This window comes from Pipistrellus kuhlii, unplaced genomic scaffold, assembly GCF_014108245.1.
Source record: "Pipistrellus kuhlii isolate mPipKuh1 unplaced genomic scaffold, mPipKuh1.p scaffold_m20_p_4, whole genome shotgun sequence".
Lineage (NCBI taxonomy): Eukaryota > Metazoa > Chordata > Mammalia > Chiroptera > Vespertilionidae > Pipistrellus > Pipistrellus kuhlii.
Window position 1 is genome coordinate 23,501,259 of NW_023425540.1, and position 14,092 is coordinate 23,515,350.

A 14,092-nucleotide genomic window follows, 5' to 3' on the forward strand; every position below is an offset into this window, starting at 1 on the left:
CATAGAATTCCTATATGACCCAGTATTTACATCCTTAAGTATAAACCCAAGAGAAATGAAACATATATCTACACAAAAACTTATAAACAAATGTTCATAGTAGCGTTAGTCACAACAGCCAAACATATTCCACAGTATTCCTCGAATCACTTATTAGAAGACTATAGGAATATGTTTCCAAACTCTGTATCTGATAACCAGAGGAAAAACTATTTATCAGTTTGGAAATTACTAATTATAAACCACTTTTTCAAGTTGAATGGTACAACATATTAAACTCTTATTTACACAATATATTTTTACTTAAAGGTAATAGTTTCATACTACAGATGAAATCGGAAGAATGGAGTAATGGTTATTTCCCATCATCAGGGATCTTGTTTTCAAAACACTCTCTACTAGGGTCTACAGAGGTGTGTTAAGCTACAACAAAACAGATAAAAGAGAATTCTACTGATTCCAGAACCCCATAAGATGGCTAGGTTAACTCAAAACCATGTTAAAACAAACAAACAAATAAACAAACACTTAACTGAGATCTACCTGGAACTTAATTAGAATCTGAAAGAACCAAGAACAACAAAAACAACAAAAAAAAGACCCATCATCTAACTTAAAACACATGCTAGTTTTCTTCATATGTTAACAGATTTGGAAGATGAGGGCTGAGTAACCATCAATCAGAAAACAGATAACAGACTTGGCAGCCACACGAGGGACATTCCCATTCAACATTTTTTTTTAAATCTGGCTAAAAAAGAGAGGACTTCTTTATCCTCCCTTTTTCTTCCAATATGCCTTTGATTTGTCTTATCATATGGCAAAATCCCCCGAATCTCACACTCGAAAGTCTATTTGAGGTCATGTTTGTAATGATCATCTACAGACAAAGTGTCCGTGAAGTCGGAATTAATGTATTTGCAAGATTAATGGTGAAATCATACAGATTTCTATTCTAGTGACCAAAATATTAAATTCCAGTGTTTATTATCTAGAAGAGGCTTTTTTCCCTATTTTTTCAATTCTTTATCTTTCATGTAATTGCAATTTACAACTTTCACTGTTAACTCTCAATGAGTTCAAAGAGAGCCAGAAATTTCAACCTGCTGCCAGCTAAGGCAATTCATGGGACAGACTCCAGACACAGCTCAGAGGTCCTGGGAGAGTCTGGTCTCACAGAGACCCTTGAGCCAATGAGCCTGCATCCCTGCTGGATTATTGGGAACACCTTGTCCAATCTCTGCAAAGGAATCCAACCATACTGAGCTCTGAAGGGCATGGCACATCTCCCTACCACACAGATGGCTTCCATTTCTGGTCTGGACCTTTGTTGAAGAAAGCCAAGGAAGAGTTATCTTCATGTAGTGCATTATGTGAAGAGGATAGCCCAGTAATTAAGATCTATTTTTCTTGGGAAAGCATGGAAGAAATCAGCCACACTCTCTTCATGCTTAACAAGTTTGCCAACCTATCCTTGGCCACTCCTTACTGTATCCATTCTAATACCAGAAGGCTTTTATAAATGAAAGGAGACATGAGACCAACCCGTACCAAATTCCCCTAAAAAGCAGAAGTTAATATTAAAAAAATAATAATAATAAAAGGATTTAGCATTTGCAAATATTCAATACTTAAGAAGTTGGTTATGAATGCTCTTTCAGCACCTACTATTCACATATGTACACACGATTCTTCTGATATATAGAGTCTGATATCCCTTTTTCAAAAAAGGGAAAGAAATTCAAGGCAGATTTAAAGCACTTTTTAGATATGTAATAATGTTTTCCAAACCTTTAATATGGTCAAGACCTTAAGGTAAAGGTATTTGAACCACACATTTTCACTCTAAGTTACATCTCTATATGTGTCACTGATTAACTTAAGCTAAAGAATGTAATAATATTTTCTTACCTAAAAATATTAAGATATTTTAAGGAAAGTCAAAGACAAACCATTAATATTTCAGCTTAGGTCAGTCTAAAGGATACTTTCCCAGTATCTTCTCAACTTGCCAGATGACCCTCACTTTAGGAGTCCCAGCAAAGGGCATCACATGAAGCCCCTAAATGATGCTTAATGTCTCAATCTGATATTAAGAAAATGGGGGATGCACCCATAGAATCATCAGTACAATAAGATCAGCAATGCCCTGCCATGAATTCATCAACCCATTTGAAATGAGCACCCAAGGGTGCAAGCATGTTATCCGCTTCAAAATGACAGAAGTGTTTTCAAGCAACTGATCAAATAATTGCCATGGCCAATCAGTTGAGTACTGCATTCTATTAAAAATTAGGACACTGATAATGGACCAGCAGTTAGAATGCAGCCACCCTCTAAGATGTCGATGCCTTCAGAGGTGGCCATAAATTCATAGGAACAATTTTCAAGGTGCAGTGCTTTCCCACAATTATTATAGAACATTAGAGGCAACAAAAGGCTAGACATGTGTGTGCTGTTTTCAAATGGGCCAAAGAAGGCAGCATGACATATTTTAAACTGATTATTTGGCTATTTTCTCTAGCTTTGCCAATCAAAGAAATCTTCACTGCACTAATTGAAGATCAAGCTCAAATATTTTAAGGGAAATAAGTCATCTTTCCTCTTTCACACATCACTGTCCCTGCCACCTCATTGCAGGCAGCAAGAGCTATACTCACCAAACCTTTGCAGGTTGAAAGAGCGACCGAGGAATTTTTGTGGGATCGTACGGAGCCTTGATAAAAACAGAAATCCTCAGGTCGGAAAGCCTGCACCGACTTAATGCCGCCCTTTCCCAGTATCTGTACGATGAACCCAGGAGCCACCAGATTGCTGGACGTCTTCAACTCCATGTGAAAGTCATGCCTGGAGCCTTTTAGCCGCAGGTGAAGAGAGTCCACTCCAGGCTGGGCCAGTGCCCTTTTCCTCCTCTGAGGGTGTGCGATTTCGTGGGACACGTAGTTGCCACTATAGTCAACCTCATAGGGAGACACCATTTCATATTCTGAAAATGGAAGAATAATTTCAGAATTCTCAAAAAGAATGCAAAAGTTTTCAAATATAACCTGTTACCAGATGACGCTTTCACTCAGTACAAAATGATGAAGGGATTTTCAATATCAACCCATCCACAAAAATCACAAATGAGGGAATACTTTAAAAGTGGCCTTTCAAAGGGAAGTCACTGCTGTTCCTATAACCAATCCAGCAAATTCTGTAACACTTAAAAGGGAAAACAGATGGTAGGCTGAATAAAACTAAAAAATTGACTTAAACTATTATATTTAACTAGTGGCTCGTGCAATGAACACCACTGTTGACCCTCCAGTTGGCCTAGGTTCTTAGTGCTTGATCCCATTTCACACTCTAGGACCTTTCAAAGACATGTGCCACACTCTTCTTCCCACTGGAATGTACAGTATTTAGCCAAAAACAAATTCAAATAAATGATTTTTTTAAGTCAGGAAAATTCCAAGGAGCTATCAGATTTCTGAGCACTCATATAGGTCTGTGGAGCTTCGATCATGGACAGTGTTACAATTGCACTCCATGTACACCCGAGTCACTTCCTCTCTGTGCAATGTACAGAGAGGTTTCCTGGAAACACTGCAGTTTTCTTCTCCACAGAGTATCTCTCTTATAGAAAATTGCTTATTTTTATTTTATAGCCAGGATTTGTTCTCTCAGTACCATTATTAATGATATCATCTCTACTCTTCAAAGGTCAGGAAAGGTTGTTGCTATCCCAAGCAGGACAGGTCTTGGTCTAGGAAGGGGTGGCTGCATGCCAGGGACAGCTCTCCCTGTGGGGCCATCCTCCACACTCGGAGCTGAGCTTTGAGACCACATGAAGCTGCATTTGTCAAGGATGGGGTCAAGATTTTCTTAGTTAATGATGTGTTAGCTTGATTTAGACCTTTCAAGATACTTAACAATGGTATATGTGCCTCCATCTGCATGCTAGTGATGGGCCTGCACACTCCCCCCAAGAGGGCCTACTGACTACCCCACATTTTTTTCTAATGATTAGAAAATAGCAGCTTAGCATGCCAAGGGCCTGAAACAGATGTTAGGCTTCAGCACTAGAGAGAGATGGGAAGATTTACCCCTGCAATGAGGTGAACAGTCTTCAAAGACCTCTTGCATGCCTAATGAGACCCCAATCTTAATATTCTCATGCAGATTCTAATTCATATATATATATATATATATATATATATATATATATATATATATATGCCATTAGGAAGCTGTTCTGTTAGATACTTAAAACTGGGGCTCTATACAGCCTTTATCTGAGCTGAACATGGTTCTTGGAGTCATAAGATAAAATAAAACATCTACAGAAGTGGCATTTGGCCACAACTGAACAGTACTCAAGTAATTATTTATTTTCTGGAAAAAGAAGGTTTTATTCACAAATGAAACTGTCCACATGTCCATGTGCTGTCCTGGCAGATAGTTGTGGTTACATGGAGCAGAGTGGGTGGCAGCCAGGGACAGTCAGAAAAGGCATGCCTCAGGTTTGGGAGAGGCAGAGGAAGCCAAGGATAGGGAGGCAGAGAAACCAAAGATGGAGTTCCCATAATGAAGACCATGGCAGGTGAGGGTCTGAGGCCAGGGAACCAATCTGAACAAGAGGCAGAATAACTGAGGCCTTGGCTGTGGTCTCTGTTTTCTCTGCTTAAGAGCTTTGGCGTTTGAGTCCTTTAGGCCCATTGCTGGGCCCACAGGCCTGGCCCTTTATAAATGAACAGACACTTTGAGGGTGACTGATGAGATGGGCTATATGCAGATTAGACAGGCAGCAGGTTTGGGCAGACAACATGATAACCAACCATTGAAATGTATGTCAAAGCAGGCATCATGGTACATAGGGCAAAATAATGAGAGAGTAAAACAAACCCAGTTAAATTATATGCAGAAAGAGAAAACATGTCAGGATTGGGTGTGTGGCCTAAGATTGTGATCACAGCCTGAGCCATTCTGAAAGACAAAAGTGAAAAGTGCATGCCCAACCTGCTTTCCCATCTCTGCATTTCTGGAGTAAGGGTACCGGCTGGTGGGACATGGCACAGTTATCACCTATCATCCTGCACTCCAGGGCTCTCAGGGAGTACTATCCAGTCACCACTAGCCTGGCTCCATTACAACAGAGGCCCTGGAGTGAGGACAGAAGCACGTGGACTGCTCCAAACACTAGCTAACCCTCAAATTTATTGAATGTAAAAAGATGATTACTATTTTAAAAAATCAAATTGTTTCCAGATGATATAAGCCTTATTCTCACGACCTTTATTTTGGATGGCAGATATTATCTGTTTGTTTTTTTTTAAATGATGACTGATAAGCCCCTTTTACATGAACACATGCAATGTTGTGCTGATAAATATGTGACAACCAGATGTCTGGGGGGAAAGACAGTCTGGTTTACAGCATTTTCCAATTTCTCTGGGGTAAATACTCCCACCATGGCTAATTTTGATTACCAGTGTGTGAAATTACTGAACATGGAGTTTAAAAGCTAATTGCAGACCACTACACAGTATTTCCACCTTACTGATGCTATACAAGCAAATCCTATATAATAAAAAGCTAATATGCAAATCAACTGCACAGCAGAATAACCAGTCACTGTGATGTGCACTGACCACCAGGGGAAGGCGCTCAATGCAAGAGCTGCCCCCTGGTGGTCAGTGCACTCCCACAGGGGGAGCACCCTTCAGCCAGAAGCCATGCTCACGGCTGGCTAGTGCAGTGATGATAGCAGGAGCCTCTCCCACCTCCACAGCAGTGCTAAGGATGTTCAACTGATGGTTCCTCATGGAGAGTGGGCCTAAGCCATCAGTTGGACATCCCCTGAGAGCTCCCAGACTGCGGGAGGCTGCAGGCCGGGCTGAGGGACACCCCCACCCCCCAGTGCAAGATTTTCATGCACTGGGCCTCTAGTAACCTTATAAACATAGACAGACTCATAGAGAGCAGGCTGACAGTTATCTGGGAGTTTTGAGGGGTTGAGGGAGATGAAGGGACTGAACAAAAAAGAAAAATAAGAAAGAAAGAAAAAACTCATGGACATGGACAATAGTGTAGTGATTCCTTGGGGGAAGGAGTGCTGATGGGAGATGGAGGAGGTTACAAAGGGGATAAATGGTGATGGAAAGAGACTTAACTTGGGGTGATGAACATGTAATACAGTATACATATGATGTATTGTGGAATTGTGCACTTGAAACCTGCATAATTTAGTTAATCAGTATCACCACTAAATTCAGTAAAAAGGAAAAAAAAAAGCAAATCAATGTGAAAAATGTTATAGCTAAAGAATGCAATGAATGAACAAAATAACTATAAAATCTCATCATACATTTATTATTATTTGGAGGACAATTAATATGTAATTGCAGTAAACTAAAAATTCTAAACTAACTTTTCATCTTACGTTTTAAGATTATAACCCCCAAACTATTGGTTTGTGATTTTGAGAAAAGTCAATGTGATACCTGACCTTTGAGAATCCTTTAAATAAGACCTGGGTCCTTTACATATATATATTTTTTTAAAGAGGGAAAAATACACATGGCTGCTTCAGTCAGTACCCTGAACTACTGGATGTCAGAAAGTTTTTGACAACAGCAATCAGCCTAGGAACAGTCTGATTTCAAGCGCAGGGCATGGGGTGTGGATCATCTGTGCCTGTGCTAGGGCCGAGGTGACCAGCTTCAGAGAGCTGATTTTGCACTGTCTCCTCATTCTGTGTTTAGTGATGTCACATCACTAGCCTGAAATCTGCCATGATGGGAGTAGGGACCCCATGTTAACCAGCAAACGTTCCAAATCAGAGCTCCAAAGAGCCTCTTGTTAAACATTTACACCACTGGGCCGACCTGAAGGACATTGCCCTGCCTCCTGGGATGTGAATGCTTGAATGTAAATCAATATAAACTTCCACAGCACAAGCACAGACCTATTATGCCCAATGAAACAAAGTTCTAAGGATCTTGTGAACCTTCCTAAAAACTTAACTTACTCTAGAACTAAAAAGTTAGCAAATCCATTATATGTCTCTGCTCTAAAAGGAGCCACAATTTTTATTAGAGGGGCAAATTTGTAGGGGAAAAATAATCATTCAATAATAGGAGGGAAAGCAATGCGAAATCAGCCAAAATAAAATGGATGCTCCTCATATTTGAAAATAGAATTTATCTCAATTTGGTTACCTTTTATTGCCTCAAAGTGTGTATGGAGGCACAATTACTTCATATAGCCAGCAAAACTTGTAGTATAGTTTGAAATATGTTTTAAACAAACATTATGACTAAAAGAGTTATTTCAACTTATATAACGGATGCCTGGATTTCCAACAGTAAACTGACCCCAGCATCACCAACAGTGTACTCTAATTCTGCTGTTCTGGATGGAAGCAGGTAACACTGCTGAGGAGAAAGCATCTTTCTCTGGTTTTGTGAAAGCCACCCCTGGACACACACTTTCTCAGCTGAGTCTGTTATAATTAAGGACCTAAAGTAAATGCAGGTGGGGATGAGGGCGGTTTGTCCACTAAGCTGGACTTCACTGATGATGGGTTGCACCTGCCCCTTCAGGTTCTGACCAAGCCAGGTAAGTGGCTGACATGGACAATCTGGGCTGTGACACCTGCTAAGATGCCCCATTATTGGAGCTGCATGCCAGCCAGCCAGGAGTCCAGCTCATAGGAATCTATCCTCCCAGGGTTTTAAAAAGCACGCTTAAGCAGGATGCCTTGGCTGCTCCTCCTGGAAATAAATGGTTCTCTGCCTATAAAACTCTTATCTTAAAGGAAACTTAATCAAGTACTCTGAAAATCTCCTGAGACCTTCAGGAATTTTCATAATTTTAGAGAACTAAAGTTTTTACAACAATCTTTTTTTTAAGTACCGGGGGCCAATTAACTTCTATATTGCATAATGCATGGTAAGAGAAACAATAAAGATGACTAGGGCAACTCCAAGTAGGTGAACTTTAAATACAGTGAAAACTGAGCTTTAAATCGTTTATATCATTTACATATAGCGCCCTCTGGTGGTCCCGGAAAAGGTCCTCTGTTCCCGCATTCATCTGTTTTATCACTTTATATAGGATCTACATCTTCATTCAGAAGGAGGTGTCATTTTAAAAAAATTAATTCTTACCAGAGTATATGTCATTTAATTGATTTGAGAGAGTGAGATAGAGAGAAGGATAGAGAGAGATATATATCAATTGGTTGCTTCCTTTAGTGCCTCAACTAGCGATTGAACTCAGAACCTGGGTGTGTGCTGAGACCAGGAACCAGACCTGTGGCCCTGTGGTGCATGGAGAGGCGGCTCCAACCAACTGAGCCGCACTGTCCAGGGCCAGAAGGAGACAACTTCAACAGCAAATGCAGACATTAAATTATTATCTTCATGTAATTTTATCAAGGTGGAAGAAATAACATTCAGGTATTTTAATTATTGCCTCTTTAATTTTCTGAAATTATGCTTTGATAATCAAAGCTTGTTCTCTCTCTAAAAGTCATTTTTTCCCCTCTCATTTAAGATGACCGTTCATTGTTGGAAATGATGTAAAGTACTAACATTGAATAAAACCCAATGGACTGGGTTCAAACACAAGGCCCGCGGGCCAAATCCGTCCCGCCAGGCCTTGCAATGTGGCCCGCACCGCGCTGTCATCACTGCACTCTGCTGCGTTTCCATCACAATGACAGTTTATGACTGTTCAGTAAACCATTCGGCCCGCGATTTAGGCTGGATTTTAGATTTTGGCCCCTTCTCTGATTGAGTTCGACACCCCTAATCTAGCCACTGATGTGCCACACCTGCTTTCCCATTCACCCAAGAAATGTGAAATTCCCAGGAAATGTGAAATTCCCAAACTCTGTTTGTGAAATGCTGCTTTTGAGCCTCGAAAGTAAAACCACACATTGCGAAAGGGTCAGATTTGTTTTTATGACAGGTAGTGGCACAAGGTATGGGCATGGCTTGTGATGCCACACTATGCTCTTGAAGATAACTAAGTGCTGAGCAGAAATGACTACCTCTGCCTCGGGTTCTGAGTCTAGGAAAGAGCTCAGGTTAAAAAGCAGAGGGTGTGTGGGGGAGAGGCGGATTGGAGAATTGAGTAATAGGCTCTTTATAAAAATCCTTTGATGCTCACATCTATACAACCTCTAGATGCCTCCTTGGCTCTTTCATGTTTTAAAATAAAATATATTCCCTGAGAGTGGACACAGGTGCTCCCCCGCAGGAAGCAGAGGTGTCTTAGAAGTGTTCCTAAGGGATGAGCATTCGCGGGCGGCGCCTTCTAAAGCAGCGTTAGGGGTCACCAGCCGCCACCCTGTATGGACAGGCACCCGGCTCGCGGACTTACCGCCCTTTTGCACCCAGGCGGGCCACTCCGCAGGCCCCGGAGGACGCCGGCTGCTCGGGCTCCCAGGTGAGGCCGCCGGGGGTCTCCAGGCGCACGCAGGTGCCTGCTGGAAAACAGCGGCGACACCTGGGTCAGACCGGGGGGCTGCGCGAGGGGAGCCCCGTGGACCCCGCCCCGCCGTCGGGTCTCACCTGCACACCCACCTGCACCAGCAGCAGCACCCAGAGCGCCGCGCAGCCGGGGCCCCGCATGGCCTCACCGCCCAAGCAGCGCCCCCGAGGGGAGAAAGCACGGCTTCACCCGGGGGAGCTCCGAAGGGGTCCAGGACCGCGGGACGGTCCCCAGCCGGGCTGCGAGCAAGTGGGCACCCAGGACCCGATCCGACTGCAGTGCAGGAGCCTTCCCCTCCGCGACTCCGCCACCCGCGAGGGGCTTTTACTGCAGCTCCACACCGCGCGGGGGGCGGAGTGGCGACCGCGGCTGGACGGGGGCGGCGCGGAGCACCCGCCCGCATCGTGGGAGAATGGGGGAGGGTATCGGAAGGAAGGCAGAGAGGACAGGGGAGGGGAGGGAGAAGGAAAGAGGACAGAGGAGGGGAGCAGAGGGAGGAGAAGAGGGAGTTGGAGGGGAGGGGAGAGAAGGAGGAGGGCAGGAGGACAGCGAAGAGGGGGAGGGAAGAGGCAGGGAAAGGGGGTGGAGAAGGAGAGCACTGAGGGCTGGGAGGATTGGGATGCTCGCCTGTCCAACGTCGGATCCTCAAAGGGCGCCGGTGGTGGTCAGGAGGGTTGAGAGGGGCTGGAGACGCTGGGCAGGGGGCAGTTTGAATGGCCCACCCTTTGCCCTCCAGACCACTGTCTGGCTACGGGCCTGGTGGAGCTTAGCTGCGCTGAGCACCTGGACCCTCTTCCTGAGGGCTTTTCTTGCGAAGAGGAAGGCGTAGACAGCTGCTGGTTGGAGTGGGGCTGGACTCGCCTGCCCGGAGCCCTGCTGGGTCCTCCCTCCTGCCTGGGGGAGAAGATGGGGTGCGGTCTGGGACACCGGAACCTTCTGGGGAACATGTGGATCTGTGTGTATGTGCGTTGCTCTGGGGCTTGTGAAGTGATGAGTGACCTGGAGGTGGAAGAAGCTCCGACTTTTGTGCCATCTGCCCGGGGATGTAACTGCGCTCCTGGTTCCCAGGGCCTAGGCTGCCCTAGACTGGCCTTGCCTGGGTCTGTCTGTGCAGGAGCTTCTGGGGGCAGCCTTTGGATCCCAAGGAGGAGCAGGAGGGCGGCCACAGGCCTGGCAACAATCCCAACCCTGGTTCTGCATCTCTCCACAGCTTATGTGTATACATATACGTGTGCACGTTTCATTGCGAACGCTGGGTACATGAACTTGTGTGTGCACCTATATATGTCAATGCCCTCTTGTGTGTGCACACTTGTGTGTGTGTTTGAATTTGCGCATGAATACACTTGTTAGTGCTTTGCTCCACTGGTTGCTCTCCACATTTCTGACCAGTTACATCCTGCAGTTCTCTGGTCTTTGTGGCTCATATTCAGTTTAGCCAAGGGACTCACAAAGGTTCAGCCAAGGGACTCACAAAGGTTCTGAGTTTCACTCAGGGCAGATTTCCTTTGTCCTGAGTGAGTACGGGGTACTGCATGCTCAGTAAGTGGGGATCTCTAATCATCTCTATTGAGGTCAAATATAGCCTGCTGGGAGTCAGGTTCTCCAAGTCTGACATGAAGACACCCAGGGGCCTCTGTCTATACATTTAACCAGATGCAACAAAAGAAGAAAGGCTGGCATAAAAGGATTCAATTTTAGGATTTTTTAAAGTAATACCAAAATGAGTCTCTTTCCATTGTGAGGAAAGAAACTTTTTTTTTTTTTTACAATAGTGTTTTTTCGGTTCCTTTAGCTGTTCACTGAATTCAGAGTTCATCCTACACCTGGAATGACTCTGGATCACACACACCAAAGGCATACTCCAGCCTGGGTGTCTGGAATGGGAGCTCAGATGAGAGAAACTGGTACACTGGGTGTAACCAGAACTGCCAAGAACACAGTGCAATAATGTGATTTGTGACTTATATAATAAGACACACACACACATACACACACACACACACACAAGCACAAGGTCTTCTAGTTGTGGCACAGGGCTCCTGAAAACCTTGGAATTTCCCAAGTGCTGAGAGCATTAAAAGTGTCTTTTGTAATGCTAATGAGATGATTGCACCCTAGGCTGTGAATTACTTGCCTGGAGAACCACACAGTGAATTCCTAAATGCCAGTCCTGAAGGGGAGCTGTTTCTGCTCTCCTTGAGGACCTGGAATCACCTTTGTCTTTATCAATGGATCTAGTTGCTTGATCTGGTTCTCTGTAGCTGATCTGGTCTCTCTGGGCCTCGGTTTTCTATCTGCACAACAAGAATGGCAGCGCTGGCTTGCAGACCTGTTGGGGTTAGGTGCACTGATCTACACTATAGCAAGAAAGAGCTCAACTGGAAAGGAGATCAACCTGGAGCTTAAATGTCCCCAAGGAAGAGGGTGGGAGAGTTTGACTCAAGTCAGACTGTCACTGAGGAGGGACACCAAGGACAATAGAGCACATTTGACGATGTATTTCTTGTTCCCTGCAGCACAACAAAGTCAACTTGGAGTAACATATGTAAACCACAGCATTTTCCTTCCAAACACTGTTGTGATCTGGCATTTATTTTTGCGAAGTTTGGAGGCAGGTTTGATTTTGTTCTCCAGTTCGGATCCTCATGGAAACATCACTTATCCTTGCTTTTGCATTCTTTTAGGATGTGTTTGGCTGTGCATTTTGTCATATTTTTCCTTAAACATCATTAGTATGTAGATTTTTTTCAGTTTGGGAAAGATATAGATGCTTATGTGCTTATTATTTGGGAGACATGATATTCAATTAATGGTATTTAGTATTAAAATAGACAGTTTAGATAATTGCTGACATGAAATGACAAAGATGATTACTGAAAAAGAAAGTATGTACACATATATACATAACTAAATGAGGTCAATAGAAATAGTATGTTTTGCATTTCACAAAATATTTTCAAGGAACTGAAAGGGAAGAAAGTATAGAAAAGCAAGTGAAATGCTACTAAAATTCTATTCTACAGATTAGGGAGTCAACTTATATGCTTTATTGGTAACTTTGAACATAGAGAATTAAGCTAAGATCCTCTTGAAAAGTTGAAAGTAAATGCTGGTTGCTATAATAAGATTATATGAGAATAGAAAAGTAAATAATATATTTTGAATGTATAGAAAAAAAAGAAGAGAATAACAACAGGGAAAATAGAAAGAGGAAGATAAAGGGTGTGACAACAGCCCCTATGGAGATTTTATATGGTTTGTGGTTTATGGCCTCTGTAAAATGGGAGTATTCTGGGAACTAGGTTCTGAAAGACAGGACAGGCATCCTATATAATAAAGAGCAAATACGCTAATAGTCCTGATACCCTCACAGTGTAATGACCATTCAGTAGGAGGATGCATGTACAATGGGGCAGAGCCACTATGTTGCTCAGGAAACAGGGCAGAAGTGGAGAGGTGCCACAGGAGGTGGGACCATCCCATGTTGGGGAGGGCAGGGGTGAGAGTCCATAGCGTCCCCCTCACCAGTCCTTCACTACCCACCGCTCATACTCAGAGCACACCACAGCCCACCTGCGAGGGGAAAAAGTGCCTGTGCCACCAGGAAGCAGCACTAGAAGCTCTGCAGCAGGTGTGAGGCTTCCATGCTCTCCTCAGGTGCCATGGGGCGAAGACATAAACAATTCCTGGAATGTATAAATTGTTCTATAAGTTGAATAAAACTTTAATTCAAATGAAATTGAATACATTTATATAAAAATAGTACATATTACTGTTAACAGATGGTAGAGGGCCTCATCTCCAGTTGCTTATGGGGGTGAAATTCTTGCAATATCCCAAGAAAAAGAAGTTTTTGAGACTTTAATGAGAGGATGTGATATTGTAGGAAGTTTTATTTCTGTGGAATCAAATCCCTGAGTTTACATAGTCCCATTTTCCTCAGTACAGTTATAGAAGAAGTATAGCTTTAGTTTCAGCAGAGCTAAAATCAGAGTCAATGTCCAGAGTTTCCTTTCTATGTTGGAGCAATGTCCAGTCTAGCATCAAGCGATCTTAGCTGTGCTCCCTGCTGTAGCCCTTAGTTGATTACAGGTGGGGTCCACAGATCCACATGGCTACAGAGGAAACACAGGCAAATGCAAGGAAACCAAGAGTGAGCCAAAGCACAAGAGCAACAAGAGTCACAAGTCAAGCATGCCAAGAGCAACAAGAGAGCGAACTCCTTTGTTTAGGAGATAATGTCACCCCAAATTTTCCTGCACTTGCAGTGGCCATACCCTTTCTGGCCAACCATATCTGTCCCCAGGTTTGACTGACTGGCAAGTACCTTCCCAATATCACCCCAACTTTATGGGGCATGGATCTATCTTCTCTTTGTTGGATCCCTTCCCCCATGTTTTGCAGAGAATAGACTGGGGGCTCCATGGGGAGTGCAAAGTTGCAGCTTCCTGGTGAAGCTGCCCAAATGACATGCTTATAATGTCTGGCTTCCCCCTTTGCTTCTTTCCTATTATCATCAACTACCTAATTACAATGGTATCATTTCTCTGACAACATGAAACAAATGGAAAAAATAATTGGCAGTATCAGATCAATGCAGACCAAA

At 43.5% G+C, this 14,092-nt stretch overlaps 1 protein-coding gene across 1 annotated transcript in view; it reads right to left on the minus strand.

Moving 5' to 3' along the window:
- The window catches only part of ADAMTS16 (ADAM metallopeptidase with thrombospondin type 1 motif 16), a 97,007-nt gene extending 87,216 nt beyond the window's left edge, over positions 1 to 9,791 (minus strand). Inside the window, exons 1-3 of the mRNA XM_036409669.2 lie at positions 9,564 to 9,791; positions 9,373 to 9,478; positions 2,661 to 2,986 (exon numbers count right to left, since the gene is read on the minus strand). Of these exons, the coding sequence (XP_036265562.1) occupies positions 2,661 to 2,986; positions 9,373 to 9,478; positions 9,564 to 9,623 (492 nt within the window). The 5' untranslated portion in view covers positions 9,624 to 9,791. The remainder of the gene's footprint in view (positions 1 to 2,660; positions 2,987 to 9,372; positions 9,479 to 9,563) is intronic.
- Between the last annotated feature and the right edge of the window lie 4,301 nt (positions 9,792 to 14,092).